The sequence below is a fragment of the Crinia signifera genome, chromosome 2 (assembly GCF_055691185.1).
Source record: "Crinia signifera chromosome 2, ASM5569118v1, whole genome shotgun sequence".
NCBI classification, from domain to species: domain Eukaryota; kingdom Metazoa; phylum Chordata; class Amphibia; order Anura; family Myobatrachidae; genus Crinia; species Crinia signifera.
Window position 1 is genome coordinate 243,745,473 of NC_139218.1, and position 17,456 is coordinate 243,762,928.

Consider the following 17,456-nt stretch of genomic DNA (forward strand, 5'->3'; position numbering starts at 1 on the left):
ACGGGTTGAAATACCATTTAACTTTAAACGGTATTTCAACTCTGGCACTTAGGGTGGCCAATCCCGGGATCGGGATCGGCGGGATCCCGGGATTTGGCCCCCAAAACGCCGGGATTGGAGTTTCCAATCCCGGGATTTCGGGATTAGATTCCGCATGCGCGCAGTCTAATGCCGGGCAGCGTCTGAGCATCGCTCAGACGCTGCCCGACTTCTCCCGGCAGCACTGCGCAGCGTGACGAGATCAGAGGTCATGCTGCGCAGGCAGAGGTCGCGCCCGGCAATGTGATGCCGCGCCGCCCGCCCAGCCAGCAAGCCCGCCCAGCCAGCTATGAACCCGCCCGCCCAGCCAGCTATGAACCCGCCCAGCAAGCCTACCCGCCCGCCCAGCCAGCAAGCCTACCCGCCCGCCCAGCCAGCTATGAACCCGCCCAGCAAGCCCACTTGCCCGCCCAGCCAGCAAGCCTACCCGCCCACCCAGCCAGCGCGAAGCCAGCCAGCATGCCAGCACGCCATCCCGCACCATGGAAAACCCGTCCCCCCCACCCAGCAACCGGGCTCCTGGCAACCCTGCTGCACCCTCAAATGAAGGTAAATGTGGGGCAGCTAGGGTGTCTTTTTTTTAGGAAAGCCAATCCCGGGAATCCCGGGATTGAGCATTTTTCAATCCCGAATCCCGGGATTGAAAAAATGCCCCGGGATTGGCTTCCCTACTGGCACTTTCCCACTGCAGCCTTAAAACGGTAAATTGCACTGAAAATTGGCAATTTACAGTTTTTTAGCTGCAGTGGGAAAGGGGCATTATTCTGTCCGATATCCGCGTCAGCGCTTTTATGGGATCGCTCATAAAATGCTGGGCATTCCCCTGCTCCAGCCCCCTGTCTGCGTAAACCACGAACATCGGGGACTGTGATTATTTATCGAGCTGCTTTACACCATTAGGAGCACAGCAAGCTATTTATTGTTTAAGCATATTCATATGTCTTTCATGCTGTCATCTTGTAGCAGATACTGTGTGTTATGTGTTCGGCCAGTACTTTATTTCCACCATGAGGCAGCAGAGGTCTAATAATACAAATGTAAATGTTCTTGGGTATACTGTAGATGTTTGCTGTTAGATAAATATTATTGCTGTAACCATAGTAGGCTCTTATCTGCTGTGTATATTTGACACTAGTATTTGATTATTAGAATTATTGGCATGAAATGTTTAATTGCTAATTGTCTTTTGTTCGATTTACAGTCCTCCATTGCTGAGGCAGGCAGAAAACTTCACATTATTTATCAAAAACAGTATTAGTTTCCCCAAGCATAAAGTTAATAGGTATGTATGAAAACATATATAAATACAAGTAACACAGTAGGGAGAACTGCAGGTTGGCAAGGGTCAACAGTAATAAGCTCAACAGTCAATAGGTTGACCACTGTTGGTCAACAGGCCATAATTTGATACATGAGAAAGGTCGTCATACCTTAGGCCGACTTGGTTAAAAGGTTGACGCAAGCAATATGTTTTTTTCTAAAGTATTGTGTTTTTTCATACTCTACTATCCAAGTGGACATAGAGTTAGATTATAAAAGTATGCCCTAAGCATGGCGAGCGAAGCAAGCCCTGCAAGGGACGTAGTAAACTTATAAGGTTTCCATGTTGACCTGTGTTGACATAGACACACAAAAACCATGAAGAACTTATGTCAACCTTTTAATGTTAACCTATTGCTTGTGTTGACCTTTTAGCGATGTCGACCTAAGGTATGTCAACCTTTTTTATGTGTCAACCTATGGCCTGTCAGCCAATAGTGGTCGACCTATTGACTGTTGACCTTATTACTGTGAACCCTAAGACCCATATCCATTGGCAAATTGAAATTGAGTTATTAGAATTTCAAGACCTGTAAGATTTCTTGTATATTGAATGTAAAACAATCAATGATGAATGATCGATTGACTAGACAATTAAGAAAAGGTACTTGTGTATTTTGGCGGCGCCCATCGCATCGCATACCATAAGCCATACGATGGTATGCGATGCGACACGATATCGCGCGATATTGTACAATGCCATACAATTTTAAAATTGTATGACATTGTATATGGCATACAATGCCATACAATGCGATGCGATTAAACATTGTATAAGCACCCTAATGGGTGCTTACAATGTTAAATGCACCCCCCGCCACCCCCCCACTATAAACATCAACCCGAAGCGTTGCGAGCGCAGCGAGCCCGCGAGGGGCGGCGGTACGCGTCCTCCGACCTTTTCATACCCCCACTATCCACATCGGCGTGGAGTTGAGAATAGAAAGTGTGGCGAGCGGACGTGGATACCTGTGAAGGCCGCGAGGGGACTCCGATACCTTTGAAGGTATCCGCGTCCCCACGCGGGGCTCGCTGCGCTCGCCACGCTTCGGGCTCGGTGGCTCGCTGCGCTCAGCACACTTTTTATTCTCAACTCCATGCCGACGTGGATAGTGGGGGTATGAAAAGGTCGGAGGACGCGTACCGCCGCCCCTCGCGGGCTCGCTGCGCTCGCTACGCTTCGGGTTCACGTTTATAGTGTGGGGGGGGGGGGGTGTGACGTGGGGGTGCATTTAACATTGTAAGCACCCATTACAGTGCTTAAAAGCACCCTTTAGGGTGCTTATACAATCTTTCATCGTATAGGGGGCAAAAATCGCGTCTCATCGCATGCCATCGGGTGCATGGCATGCAATGCGATGCGATTAAAACATCACGCGATGGGAATCGGGGGCGCCGCTATAATACACAAGTACCTAAGAAAATTCTTTATAGAATAGTTTTTATTAAAGTATATGAAAATTTCTGAAAGAGGCGTTGCGGAATAGTTTTCACAATACCTCCTGGTATGATCTGGAGATGATCACTCTATCTACTACATATATTATATTACTCACCGACTGCATATTGTCATTGTATTATTTTTGAATGCGTAATTTCTATTATATATCCGATAATGATTATTTTATGCCAATATACATGTATGTATACAACTGGATTTGTGAACACACTGTATTTATTTTACATGTTCTTTGCTTTTCATTTCTATATGATTGTTAAGGATTTACCCAATTATGGTGAAGAAATTATTGTTTTATATTTTTCCTGTCAATAAATATATATTTTTTTAAATATGAAAATGTAAGTAATGCATGTGCTTTAAAAAAAAAATTTCACTGCAAAATCTGGCAGATATAAATTTTTACAAGTATACAAAGGACTTTTGACTCAATAACAGATTTATTTTGTTACAAGATATTATTTGGTGAGTTAGGTGTGAAATTACATATAGTTTTGTTCTTTGTGACTTTCTAAGAAATCTAGAGATGTTCTGAAGGGCATAGTTGTCTGGAAAAATTGTTGGTGAGTCAAAGGTGAGAGCATGTTGTGCTTCTTGTCGGCATTAACAACACTGTAATATCTACTTCAGATACTTACAGCAATGCTGTAGATCTGTTGGGCTCTGGATCCTGTGGACCTGTATATTAGGTGGAGCTAATCCTGAACTGAAATGTTTTTGAGTGAGTTGTCATTAAGGCAATCAGTGGAGTGATGGAGTCTGCCTCTGCACTGCCGTGTGTATTAAGCGGTTGCCGTAAGGGGAGTGCGGCAGTCTGGTGGAATGGCCAAGTCTCACCTCCGTGCTGCTCGTAGTAAACACTCTGCCAGCAATACAAATTGATGTCCGCAATGGCTGCAGGTGCTTGTGCGGTTTCCCTCCTCTCAAGCCAAAGTCCCGTATTAGAGCATGTGGATTAGCGCTCCAACAGTAAAAAAGGATTGTGTACCGGGTCCGTCCTCCTGGTCTTTAATGCGTTTCATCCCAGGTGGGGAATTTATCAAAGAGTTAAAACTAAGGCCCTTATTCTGGTTGGTGCGGATATGTCCGCGTGCATTCGTTCCGCCAATGTTTTGTGTTTGCGCATGTGCAGAGGCATATCTGGGCATGTGCGAAAGAGACATACGTCCAAATCCTGCATGAATTGTTTACACTACGAACAGGGGGAGGAGAGGGGCGTGAAGGCCTGTTTGGCCTCATTAACATATGCATACGCCCCGCGTTTCATGGGCGTTCCCATGCAAACGCTGGGCGTACGTATGGTAATGCGGCCGTGACGCACGTGTAGGAGGTGGACATATGACATTGCCGGATGTCAGCTGCCCGCCCAGATCCCTGCTTTTGCACGGAGAAATGCCTGAGTGGTCTGAGCTCGCGGGAGCTGCCTGACCGCTCGGTCCTGCATTCGATGGTATGCGACCATCGAATGATGGGGGAGGTTCCCAGAGATGGAGGAGGTGTATACATGAGAAACCCACTCGTGCTCCGTGCGGTCAGCAGCTTACCGCATTCAGACGGAGTGAGCGATCCGTACGGAAGGCGGGGTTTAGGACGCACGGTCCTGGCCGCATATTCGGCTTATTAATTAGGAGGATAACAGAGAAATCTCTGCAGTGTCAGATACTTTTATTTTTGAGGATTTGGGTTGCTGGAGGCATTTCTTTAAGGAGGAGGATAATAATAATAATCATAATACAATTCCATTCTGAATATTAACTTTCATACCATTGCATGAATTATTATCATGTGGAAATAATGCAGTCACATTATGGAGCCTGCAAATTTGGCGTGACAGATAGGAGTGAGTGGTGGTGATTGGGGATAGATGAACGTGGTTACATATCTATGCTGTATTTGGATTGCATCATTGCTATCCATTTGACTTACCGGAAGTGTCTGTTACATGGGAAGTTTTTGTTATCCAGGAAGGGGATACGGTCACTAGATCGACAAGCATTAGGTCGACATGACTGAAGGTCGACATGTAGGAAGGTCTACAGGTTCATTAGGTCGACACAAGCATTTGGTCAACATGGGGAGGTCGCAAGTCAAAAGGTTGACATGGTTTTTTTTTTTAATTTACTTTTTTTTTTGTCCCGAATTTCGACACAGTTTACATGGACACTGAAATGTAGCACTGCGTCCCTTCGCATGGCCGACAGGAGGTATTTCATGCCCTACCATTCACTAAGGACTGGTGGAAGAATAAAATGGCGAGCCATGCAAGGTGACACAGTGCTACATTTCAGTGTCCATGTCGACTGTGTTGAAATTCAGGACAAAAAAAGTGAAATACCCCATGTCGACCTTTTGACTGTCGACCTCCCCCATGTCGATGTAATGCTTGTGTCGACCTATTAACCCTGTTGTCCTTCCTGCATGTCGACTTTCAGTCAGGAAAACGCTGGCGTACGCATGGTAATGCGGCCGTGACGCACGTGTGGGAGGCGGACCACTGACATAGCCGGATGCCAGCTGCCCGCCCACATCCCTGCTTTCATACGGAAACATGTCAGAGTGCTCTGGAGCACTCGGTGCTGCCTGACTGCTTGGTCCATCATTCGATGGTCGGCGACCATCAGAAGATGGGGGAGGTTCCCACAGATGGAGGAGATGTTCACATGAAACATCCACTCGCGGTCCGTACGCTCGGCGTCTTACTGCATTCGGATCGTGTGAACGATCCGTACGCTAGGCGGGGCTATGAACACTCGGTTCCTGTCCGAAATACGCATCCGTCCGAATCAACTAGAATAAGGGCCATAGTGTCATAAGTTTGATGAAGGCACAAGGTCTCCCACGCATAGATTTTACGATGTCATCGCCCTTACATGGCTCAAGTTCACAAAGAAATGTCCTGTATACTGCTTTGCAAGAAAGTCCCACTACCTCGACCAGTAGAGTCTATTCAAACACCAACTAGCCCCTTTCTTTGTCACCAGGTCTGGGAGAAATTCAGGCCTAATCCAAAATTCCAGGACTATGGGCCTGATTTAGGTTAGTACGTAACCTAATGGTTTCCGTACTAACCCAATGGTGGTGGAACTACACAAGACCTATTCTGCACATGTGTAGAGCAAGTTCTGCATAATCCCTCCTTAGCAACAGCATGATTGACATACTGTGGCATTTAGGGGTGGCGATGGAAACCATATCGCCTTTATTTACCTTTCTTTATATACTTGTTATTTTCATGTGATCATAGTGGTACAGGAGAATTTAGTAGTTGATCTGGCTTGGAGGTTGGAACTAGTATCAGTATGTACCATGCACAAGCCCCCTGTGGGACATTTTATCATACAGGCATGGGTTCTATTAACTAGAAGATTGGGAGTTTTGAGTTTCTGTAAGTACCAACCAAGCCTTACATCTCCTTAAATATGTTTTAATATTCCCCAATGTTATACTCAAGTTACTGCTAGGAGAGAGTGCATGTCTGCGCATGTCCTCCATGCTGAATAGCATGTCCCTGAGAGTCTCCAATTATACCTCAGTTACACCACCACCACCACCACCACTGCTATACCTACTGTATATACAGATCTAATGTGCATACTTCAAGGCCATCACTGTATGTACAGATAAAGGTGTGTGCTTCCATCATTCACTCAACACCTGCGCTCCCCTTTGTATCATTGGTGCATGCATAATAGACTTGGCTAAGTAATGTACAGTGTGGACTAACATCTATCACACACCACTGACACCATTACCAGCTATAGGATCTGCTAAAAGTGACATAGTTATATTAGTATCCCTCGCCTAACTTGCGGTGCTTCTTATTGTAAATGTCGGAAAACAACTTTGTCATCATGTTTGTATAAATTACAAAATCACCCAGCAGAAATATGCAATGCGTTTCAATTTTTTTCTGTTTTTTGAAACATTCTAGTTGTGTTTTCAGATAAGAGATACTTGTATTGTAATTTATTTTGTTTGGTTTAATGTTTGTTTCTGTTTTTCAGACAGAATTTAATTGAATCAGTAACCAATGATCATATAAAAACATGTCTTTATGATAAAGATAATGATCCTTTTTGTCCTGTATTTCGACTTGGATACATTGTGGAACAAACTGGAAAGAAGTTTAGTGACCTTGCACGAAAGGTAATCTGTCAGTAATGCCTATTAGTTCCAAAGCACTATGCAAAGGGGAAAGAACAGCATAGTATGTACAAACTGATACAGACAAGTTCATGCAATAATTGAGCGTGAGAGGGGGTTCCAGAGGGGGTTCCAGAGGGGATTCAGTATGAAATCCCGACGGTCAAAATACAGACAAGGACAAAATCCCGACAAGGACAAAATCCCGACATTTAAAATCCCGACATATAGAATGTACAGGTGAAACAGTCAACATGACTTTCGGTCGACAGGTGCGAGGTCGACATGGTTTTTTTCACTGTTTTTTTTACCCGAATGTCGACACAGTCGACATGGACACCGTTGGAAGTGAACCGCAGCCACTCACATAGCTTGCGATGCTTCGGGCACGGTGCCTCGCTGCGCTCGGCACACTATTTTATTCTCCCACCACGCCCTAGTGGATGGTAGTGCATGAAATACCGCCTGTCGGCACATGTCAGGTCAAAAAACAGTGAAAAAACCCATGTCGACCTCGCACCTTTCGACTGAAAGTCATGTAGACTGTTTCACCTGTACATTCTATATGTCGGGATTTTGTCCTTGTCGGGATTTTGTCCTTGTCGGGATTTTGACCCATTCGGGATTTTGACCGTCGGGATTTTGACTGCATCCCTCCAGAGGGTGGAGAAATCAAGACGGTGAAATTGGCCAAGTGATCAGGGAGCAGGTAAGGAGGCAGTCTATGGGAGAGTGTAGTAGGTCGGAGAATGTGTAATGAAGTGAAGTTGGAGATGTTCAGAGAAGTATGGTTTAAGACTTTGTATGTGAGTTATATACCATGCATGGCCTGTATTCATGCAAACCGTGGGGATAGCATAGCTTAAGATGTCAGGATATAACAACTGACCTCATTGTAATATAGTCCTGATTTTGGGGTGGGGGAGTCTCGTCTACAGGAGCTTGTTCCAGCATGAGGAAGAGTTGGGATGTTTTTTCCACTGTTCACGTTCTTTTCTCTGCATGAGCCGTAGGGAATGAGATGCAGGAGGTTGGCAGAAGGAGCTATGAAATTTGCCTTTCCCACACAGCACTAGAAATCTTTTCTCTTCTTATAATAAGCCCTTCAATATCTTCAGCTCCATTCCCATGTGTCCTTTAATCTGTCTCTGCAGAATAAAGAAGCAAACTTGCATATACTGTAATATAAATGGGGCAAAGGTCAATGATTTAGGTACATTTACTAACATTGGAGTTTTATTGAAAATGGAATGTTGCCCATAGCAACCAATCAGATTCTACTTCTTATATAGCACTATATCACCTTCTAGAAGATAATAGAATCTGATTGGTTGCCAAGAGCAATTTTTAATAGATCTCCCATCTTAGTAAATGTACCCCTTAGAGTACAGTGATGTTGTGCAATAAAAGATAATGGGCCTGTTTACAGACAACCATTGCAATTCCTATTTCTACACCAGTGTCAGAACTACCATTGGAGCAGCAGGTGCAGTGCCCTTGAGGACTATGGAGCCCACTGCTGCCCTTGTTACCCTCCACCCGACACCCACCTTTTTTCCCTGTCACACTCTGCCTCTTCCTGTCACTCACAGCCATGTTCCATATTGTGAACTAGGCTATATGCATGTCTGAGGCTATATTCACAGGTCTATTTATTAAGTGTTTTGCTGGAGAAAGGGATTATCATAATTGATTCATATGTAACAGGAGGGCATGAACATTATCTGGCAATGTAGGACCAACAATGCAAGAAATGCTTTGATTGGTCTTCTCTTGGTCAAATTACTATATTGTAAATGCAGCATTAGGCTTCCAGCAACATGAAGAACACTTTTGCAGAACAGTAGTGTTTATAGCAAGGGCACAGTGACAGGGGTACAGGATTTCTGGAGGGCGTTACCAAATGTTTGATTTTTAGAGTGATTGTCCATGAAAGATAATAATTAGCATGTAACTAGCTATGGTCTGCCTCAAAGTAAGTGCAATTTATTTAATACAGTATGCAGACATATGCAGGCCCGCTGATAACAGAAAACCACCACTGGTGCAGTGATTGAGTAATCACATCCACACACACACACACACACACACACAGCAGCTTTGGTAGGAAAATCTACTGCCTCTGGGCATGTGCAGTAGTTCCATTCCGACCTTTATATTGCATGTAGTGACCGCTGGTTAGGCTGTGGGGAAGGAAGGTTTCTGGGCAACTGGAAACCCTCCCTGAATTTGCTTATGCATGTGGTAAATTGCAGTGCAATTGCAATTGGGGATACCAGTTGTTATGGGGACCTACACACGGGGTGATTTCAGGGCATTTTCTAAGCAAGCTCACTAAATGCACCTAAATCGCTTCGTGTTTAGGGGCCATAGCTATGTGCAGCCCCACATGTCGCTATCGCACTTCGATGAATATCCAGCATGTCAATTTAGTAATCGCTAGTGTCATGGCCAGTGTTCTCACGGGAGAACATCACTGTGTGCTGAGCGATCTTGCATTGCTCAGAACGCTCAGCATATCTCCCCGTGTGTAGGCCCCGTTACTTCTAAACTATGATAAAAAGTCCTGTAAGTATGAGATTAGCAATTGACCAGTGTCAATTTCTAAAACAGGTCACTTCACACAAGCTCTTATATGAATAATAGTGAGTCTGTTTCTTATACATGCAAAATAGTAATTATGTCTTCAATTGCAGGGAGGAACAGTTAACATTGTAATAGACTGGCACTGTGATCTGGATTGGCCATTGAAATACTGTAAACCTAAATATGATTTTCATGGACTGCATGATCAGAATTCTGCCTCACAGGGATTTAACTTCAGGTATGTCAGGTGCTTGTGTATACTTTGTAAAGGTGTATTCATGTCATTAGATATGAACGCATCTGCAGATATGCCTATAGGAGGTGTCTGTTGCTGCTACTGGAAGGCTGGGTTCCATCGGCAGGGCATGGTGACCAGAGGAATATCTCCAAGTCAGACAAAAACTTGTGCCATACAGAATATAGAGGTGTGGGTGTTTGTGCAATTTTTTATATTTTTAAAGTGCTAAAATAATTGAATATGACAAGTCATTAATGTTCCACCAGTTATGGATGAGCTTGGAGCATATTGTCAGGAAAGTAGGAATCTACTGTAAAATGTGCTGCTTTTAGCTGCTAATGCATGGTTATTGTACACAGGGCATTATTCAGAGTGGGACGCAGGTACTAGGACCAATGTACATTTACGATTATCGAGAATCTTTCGCTGTGCAAGGTCTTTTCTGCACAGAATGAGACTTGTGCTTTGGTAATGAGATGGTTCGCAAGATGCAGCTGCTAAAAAGGAAGGATTAGTCAGTTCCCACACAATACAAGAAGAACAAAATATAGCAGCTCTAAATACTTAATGAACAAGTGAACAATTAAAAATGTAAATTGTTAATAAACACAGAAATTAAAATCTATACCAGGAGGTGCACCCATTATCTGAACCCACAAATTGGACACCCTTCTATACTGAGGCTCCCAACTGGCTACCTTGCCATCTCATGAGCCATCCATCATTGGCTAGCTAAGCTCACCTACACAATGCTTCTAGAGAGGACATAACATCTTATTAGATCTATTGGGACAATTTGTCCAGATTCCTTCCTCCAGCGGTAACTAATTTTGGAATGCAATTAGGGCACGACTAGCCACCAATTGGGACATAAACATTGCCTCCCCCCACTATTGGGCCCTATTTATTTTATAGTCCATACAGTGTGGTTCCTGGTATATGTTTTAAGTTCTGTGTTTATTAAAAATGTTTTAATTTTAAATCTTTCACTTGTTTATTAAGTATTTAGCGCTGCTACATTTTGTTCTACATGCAGGATATGTCTCTTCCCATTTTTTCTATATACAATTGTAATATAGAATCATATATATATATATATATTATATATATAATATAATATATACATATATACACACACACACACACACACACACACACACACACACACACACACACACACTACCCTACTCCGTATCGGTGAAGCCAGATGCAGTCTGTGAGACTGCACAATGGCTTCACTGTGACTGGCAGTGATTTCCTAATGGAGGTCCTACCTGCCAGTCACTCGCAGTAAATGCAGTCCCATTGGGAGGTGTTCTCTCTCTCTTTGGGACTGGCAGTCCGAGCTGCAAAAAGCAGAGAGCTGGCTTTCTGTAGAAAGCCACTCCCTGCATTATAATGCAACCCTAGTTGGGTTCAATGGGCTGCAGCTTCTACTGAGCATTGTACAGGTGCCGGGACCCCAACTAGCGGCAGAGCCCCTCCTATGCCTACTTAGGAGCCGCTGCTGACTTCTACTACTTTTGAGCAATGATAGTCCACACATGATTCATAGTAAATTTCTATGTTGAATTGTTTTCTATTGACAGTTGGTTCAGTTGGTTATTGCTAATACCATAACTGCTGTGTGTTTGTGCTGCTTCTCTGTTGCTTTATTTAGCCAGCCAGTCTTTGGCCTATGTTGGTAAACAATATTGTGAGCTGTGAGGTGGTCAAAATTGCCAAGAATTGACTGAAAATTAATGTTATTGAAGTTATGAATACTGTAGAAACATAAAACTCTAAAAAGCATGAAATTACCAGCACAGTCTCCAGACTTAAATTACATCAACCTGGTTTGGGATAAACTGGACAACCCATTCATGGGAACCCCTGCAACAGTTTGGGGAACAGCTTCCAAGTGAATATATGAGTCCCCATGAGTGTGTTCAGTGGTTATACTGCATACAAAATGTTGTTAAGCAATATGACTCTAAGCCTTGTACACAAAGGTGCAGGATGGCTGAGCAATGTGCTTAAGCATGATCACTCAGCGCAGTAACTACTTGTACACCTGCAATGCTGTGTGCTGAGCGATCGTGCTGAGCGGGGCTTTTCCTATTTTTAATATGAAAAGCCCAGTGATCTAGCAGGAAAGCCATTGCAAGCACTGCCTTTCCCGGCAGGCCATAGCAATGCGTGGGACCGCACATCGCTTAGAAATGGGGCTGAAATCTCCCCATGTGTATGTCCCTTAAGATTTATTTTTTATCTTGAGGTATTCAGTAGAAATGTTGCATGCTAAACATTTGTTGCATGTCAACAAAGACAATAAGGGTCCTGTGTGTTGTAAAATGTTTGTACCATACTTACCCTCAAGAGGAGTCCTCTGGGATGTAGTGGTGTGGTTTCAGGAATAGCATCACAGGAATCACATCCTCCTGTCATTGAGGAAGAGGGTGGTATCCGGGAGGGTGGACAATTTTCTCAGGGTAGAGGAGGACTCTCCAGGGTATTCTGGGAGAGTAGGTAAATATGATTTGTGCTAAACAATTAAATCACTCATAAATCAGTGGGTATATTTACTATTTATTCATCTGTCAATGATACTTTTTAAAACTGGTTTTATCTTTCATTTCTTTTGCCCCTTTCACTCCATCAATGTTTTGTGGCTTTAACAAACCAACAGATAATAAATACACCCCCAGATCTGTACTCCTAACCTGTAGCAAGAAACAGTTTGATTGGTTCACCGCTTACCTCCATATGTTGCAAACATTTTATAGTGCACACTTTTAGCACTAGTACCAACATGCACTTGTGCCTTTGTGCATGCAGACACTTATAATATTACAAGGGTACAATATTATAAATGCCATCACAAAATTAAAGGTGGTGCTCCTATTACAAATACAGATTAATTGCTTCCTGTATAATATAATATATTTGCTACTAGTAAAAAAATGGCTTCTTATAAATAAATTGTTGCTGGCCATGACTAACAACAGTATATTATATCTCCAATAGAAACTTACCTTATTATTTTTTTCTGTTCTAAAAAGAACTACTTCTAATAAAACCTTTTTCCTGTGGCGCATTAATGCATAATTGGTATTTTGTATATTATACAGATGGAGCCGCTCTCATTCAGCAAGGGTCTGGTGGTCGGATCGCCAATCACCAGCCCCCGCCAGCCGCCAGAAGGGGACGTGTGCACACAAGATGCTCGCTGCCGCGTCGATGTCCACTAGTCCCCGCCGCCTCCCGCACTCCCCCTAACCCTGCCCATCTCACTGAAGCGGAGACAGGCAGGGTTCACATCCACGCTGCCCAAAAACTGGGATGCTCATGCGTGTGAGGCGCTCACGCATCCCAGTCAGATGGAGCGCCTCTCCGCCGGCGATTGCCAGCGGGGGCATTCTGGCAAGCCCGGGCGCTGGCTGAGAAGTGCTCCATCTGTATGCGTAACAAGTTAGATGGTGGCTTCAGATGTGGCGGTTTGAAATGGTTGTGTGCTGAGTATAGTCCTGGGCAAATAAGGGTGGCATACAAGAGACCCCATATTGGACCTTTAATACAGAAGGGAATTATTGGCGCTCATCAGTAAATATGCTGCAGTTGCGTAACATTTCTTGACCCTAATGCATGGTGACATATGTACGTGAATACATATTACATCCCACACTCTTTATCCCCCATCAACATTAAAAACAAAATAAACTATAGGAGGTGAAAACCTTTATGTGTACATACAGATATGTGTTTGCTTCTTGCAGGATATATATGGTCTGATTGTGCATGTTAGCCACACATAGTAGAAAGGTTTATTTTTAAACTGAGTTTGGGCATTTCAGATCTGCCCCAACTTGCAGTGCCACCTGGTTTTACCGATGTTTAGGGCAGACTATATGGGCCAAGAAATCTTTATTTGCTGTAAAATTCGATGCGCATTTGCACAGGGGATCGATGTTTCATGACTGTGTATGTGCATAAACATTTATGCGCATGCGCAGCAAGCATTGTGTGAGCAGCCACGGCAAATTGATTATTTGCCAGCCACTCCTACATAGCAGTGCAGGGGGGCGTGGGGAGGTGGCCGTGGTCGCGCCCGTGAGAACGCCCAGCATTTCATGGGCATTCCCATGGAAATTCACCTGTGACGCAGGGGGGTGGTGGACAGCTGATGTCAGCGGATGTCAGCTGCCCGCTCACTTCCTGTACAGGGAGCCCGCAGATCCAAAACACCAGAGAGTTATAGAAATCATTTGATGGTTGACGTAAAATGGTTGATGCAAATGGATGTTTATGCAAAACATCCATTCACATGCGTGTGGGTGCAGTCTGCTGGCAGCAGGCAGACCTTTGTGCGTGCAGAATTTAGTTGAGGTGAATTTCACAGCTTTTCGGGTCAACCAGAATGACCCCCATGGTCTTTTTTGCACTCAGCATAAAATACTATTTGTTTTTATTTTTAGATTTTCTGCAGGTCCTAACACTATTGCGCAAAATGTTGTAGCCATTTTTAACAATAGTGTTAGGACCTGCTGAAAAGGCTTAAATGCATTGATCAATTCATGAATTAAATCTCCACTATTTATTAATATCAGTTAATGTAGTGAGTGCAGAGCCCCTACAATATATATCTATATATCTATCACAGGGGCTCTGCACTCACTGCAGGCTTAATTGCATTGATCAATACATACATGAACTAAGGCCCTTATTCTGGTTCACTCGCAAAGGCAAATTCCTTCTCAAGTGGACAAAACCATGTGCACTGCAGGGGGGGGGGGGGGCAGATGTAACAGATGTAACATGTGCAGAGAGATTTAGATTTGGGTGGGTTATTATGTTTCTGTGCAGGGAACATACTGACTGCTTTATTTTTACACTGCAATATAGATCCTATTTTGAAGTAAAAACCCACCAAATCTAACTCTCTCTGTTACATCTGCTCCACCTGCAATGCACACGGTTTTATCCATTTGAGAAGGAATTTTGCAAGTGAACCAGAATAAGGGCTAAAATCTACACTGCTTTTAATTGATAGTTCATTACATTAAATGGTTAATTAACAGAGCACCTGTGATTTGTATTTAAACAATGTGGTCACAAACCATAGGGCACCCCAAAACTAGGAAAGTTAAGTGCCGATGATTAGTGTATTTTATATATATACAGGTTGATTATCCCTTATCTGTATATTCCAAAAACTGTGGGGAATATTATGTAGCCAAAACTTTAATAATTCTTTATAAAGGGTTTACTAATATATCTTTCAAAACTTTGCAATTCCAAGATATGCAAGATATTACAAAGAGGATGGAAAAATGAAAAGGACGTTATTCAAGGTGTTTGGTATTCGTATTGACATCCTTGTGAATGGAGAGGTAATGTAAAAAATATTTCATTATTTCTATATACATACTTCTGCCAACTGCAGTTATATTTTTAACATGGTAAAATAACACACGGACATAAAATTTTGTCTTTAACTTAGCTTACTATATTGTATGCGGGACCCACTACATGAAGCATCCTCACTTACTGGGTGGCTGCATTTAGTGGATTACTATAAAGGACCAGGTAACTGTCATCATATGTAGTGGTTTTATGGTACTAGCCTTGTGTGCTTACTCCATGGGATTTTAGGCCTGATTTAGTAAGGATCACATATTTATTTACAGATTTCATTGCGCTTTGCAATTGTAGACAGCGATAGAACAAACTGGGTAATAACAGACATGGAGGTAGGAGGGCCCTGTTGCAAGCTTACAATCTATAGAGACATAGTAGGGAAACCCTATTACAGGCACCTGTAATAGCATAGCAGTCCCACCAAGCTGCAAGTCCAGAAGGGAAGCTATATAATACATAAGTGCCTTAGAGAGTTATGTGTGTGGCACTTAAATATGATAGGCTTGCCTGAAGAGGTGAGTGTTCAGGGAATGCTTGAAAGTTGATAGGCTAGTGGAGAATCTTATTGTGTGTGGAAGCGCATTCCATAGGGTGGGGGCAGCCCAATGAAAGTCCTGTAATAGTGAATGGGAGCTAGTAATCCGTGCAGAAGACAGACGCAGATCTCGCGCAGAGCGGAGTGGTCGAGTTGGGACCTATTTAGAGATAAGTAAAGAAATGGAGTTGGAGTAGTATGGTTAATAGAATTATATGTGAATAGTAGTATTTTATATTGAATACAGTAAAAGGCAGGCAACCAATGGAGGGACTGTCAGAGAAGAACAGCAGATGAACGTCTTGCTAAGAAGATCAGCCAAGCAGCAGCATTTAAAATGGTGGCGAGAGTCTGTGCTTAGGAAGACCAGTAAGGAGACTATTGCAATAGTCAATGCAGGCTATACAGTAGTGAGTGCATGAATTAGAGATTTAGCTGTCTAGCTGAATTAGAGATTTAGCTGATTTTTTTTATAGATACATGTAACATGATTTGGAGACAGTTAGAATGTGGGGAACAAAGGACAGTTTGGAGTCGAGGATGACCCCTAGGCAAAAAGCTTGTGGGGTAGGGTAGATTGTCGAGTTGTCAACAGTAATGGAGATATCAGAATGGTAACTGCTCTAGGCAGGTGGGAATATGATTAATTCCGTTTTGGAAATATTGAGTTTGAGATGGCGAGAAGACATCCAAGATGAGATGGCAAGAGATGAGGTATAGATTGAGAAAAGTAAAGGTCCTGAAACTAAGCCTTGCGGAACTGATAGAGGTATTGAAGAGGCGGTGGAATCAGAGAAGCGGACATTGAAAGAGCAAATACATAGGGTTTTAACAAGGTACAAGTGAGAGACATTCTTCACAGGAAGAGGAGCAACAGAACACAAGGACATGCACTGAAATTAGAGAGAGAAAGATTCAGGGGAAATTTGCAGTAGAGCAATTTAAACATGGTTCGGATAGGCATACTGATATCCTTACAAAAAAATAAGGATAAAATATGGTTTGAGGTAACATGTTTAAAAAAGGGACAGACTAGATGGGCCAAGTGGTTCTTATCTGCTGTCAAATTCTATGTTTCTATAGAACCAGGAAAGGGCTGTATCATTAAGACCTAGGGAGTATAGTGTTTGTATGAGAAGAGTGTGACAAACAGTGGCAAACGCAGCAGAAAGATCTAGAAGAATGAGTAGTGAGTAATGGCTTTTGCACTTAGCAGTGACCAGATCATTCACCACTTTAGTCAGTGCTGTCTCAGTGGAGTGTTAGGAACGAAAGCCTGATTGAAGTGGGTCTAATAGGGTGTGAGAGTTAAGAAAGTGTGTGAGGCGAGTAGAAAAGTCTCTTGAGTAGCTTGGAGAGGCATGGAAGCTGAGAGATAGGATGGTAGTTGAAGAGAGAGTTAAGGCCCATACACACTTGGCAATGCAAATGCAGGAGGAGGATGTGACCACAGTTTCAGAGGAACATCTGGGGTGACATTCTATGGGCTGAGAGAAAAGCGCATATATTTTTCGCACTCCACATCACCGCTCTTCGCATTTTCAGAAATCGCATTTTTTAGTCATAATTCGCATATTTAATGGTATGCGCATTAGAGGCTAAAAAGTGCGATTGAGTGTGATAATGGGCAAATTTTCGGCATGAAAATGTGCGATTTTTAGGCTTGAAAATGTGCGAATTTGAGCTTATGTGCGATTTTGGGTTTGTATTAAAAAAATATATATATAAAAAATTGCGTG

The 17,456-nt window shown here is 43.1% G+C and overlaps 1 protein-coding gene across 2 annotated transcripts in view; it reads left to right on the plus strand.

Moving 5' to 3' along the window:
- P2RX1 (purinergic receptor P2X 1) overlaps positions 1-17,456 on the plus strand; it is a 93,377-nt gene that overhangs the window by 62,981 nt on the left and 12,940 nt on the right. For both annotated transcript variants that reach the window (XM_083174139.1, XM_083174140.1), the window contains 4 exons: positions 1,241-1,321; positions 6,823-6,964; positions 9,658-9,785; positions 15,064-15,154. In XM_083174139.1, the coding sequence (XP_083030265.1) occupies positions 1,241-1,321; positions 6,823-6,964; positions 9,658-9,785; positions 15,064-15,154 (442 nt within the window). The remainder of the gene's footprint in view (positions 1-1,240; positions 1,322-6,822; positions 6,965-9,657; positions 9,786-15,063; positions 15,155-17,456) is intronic.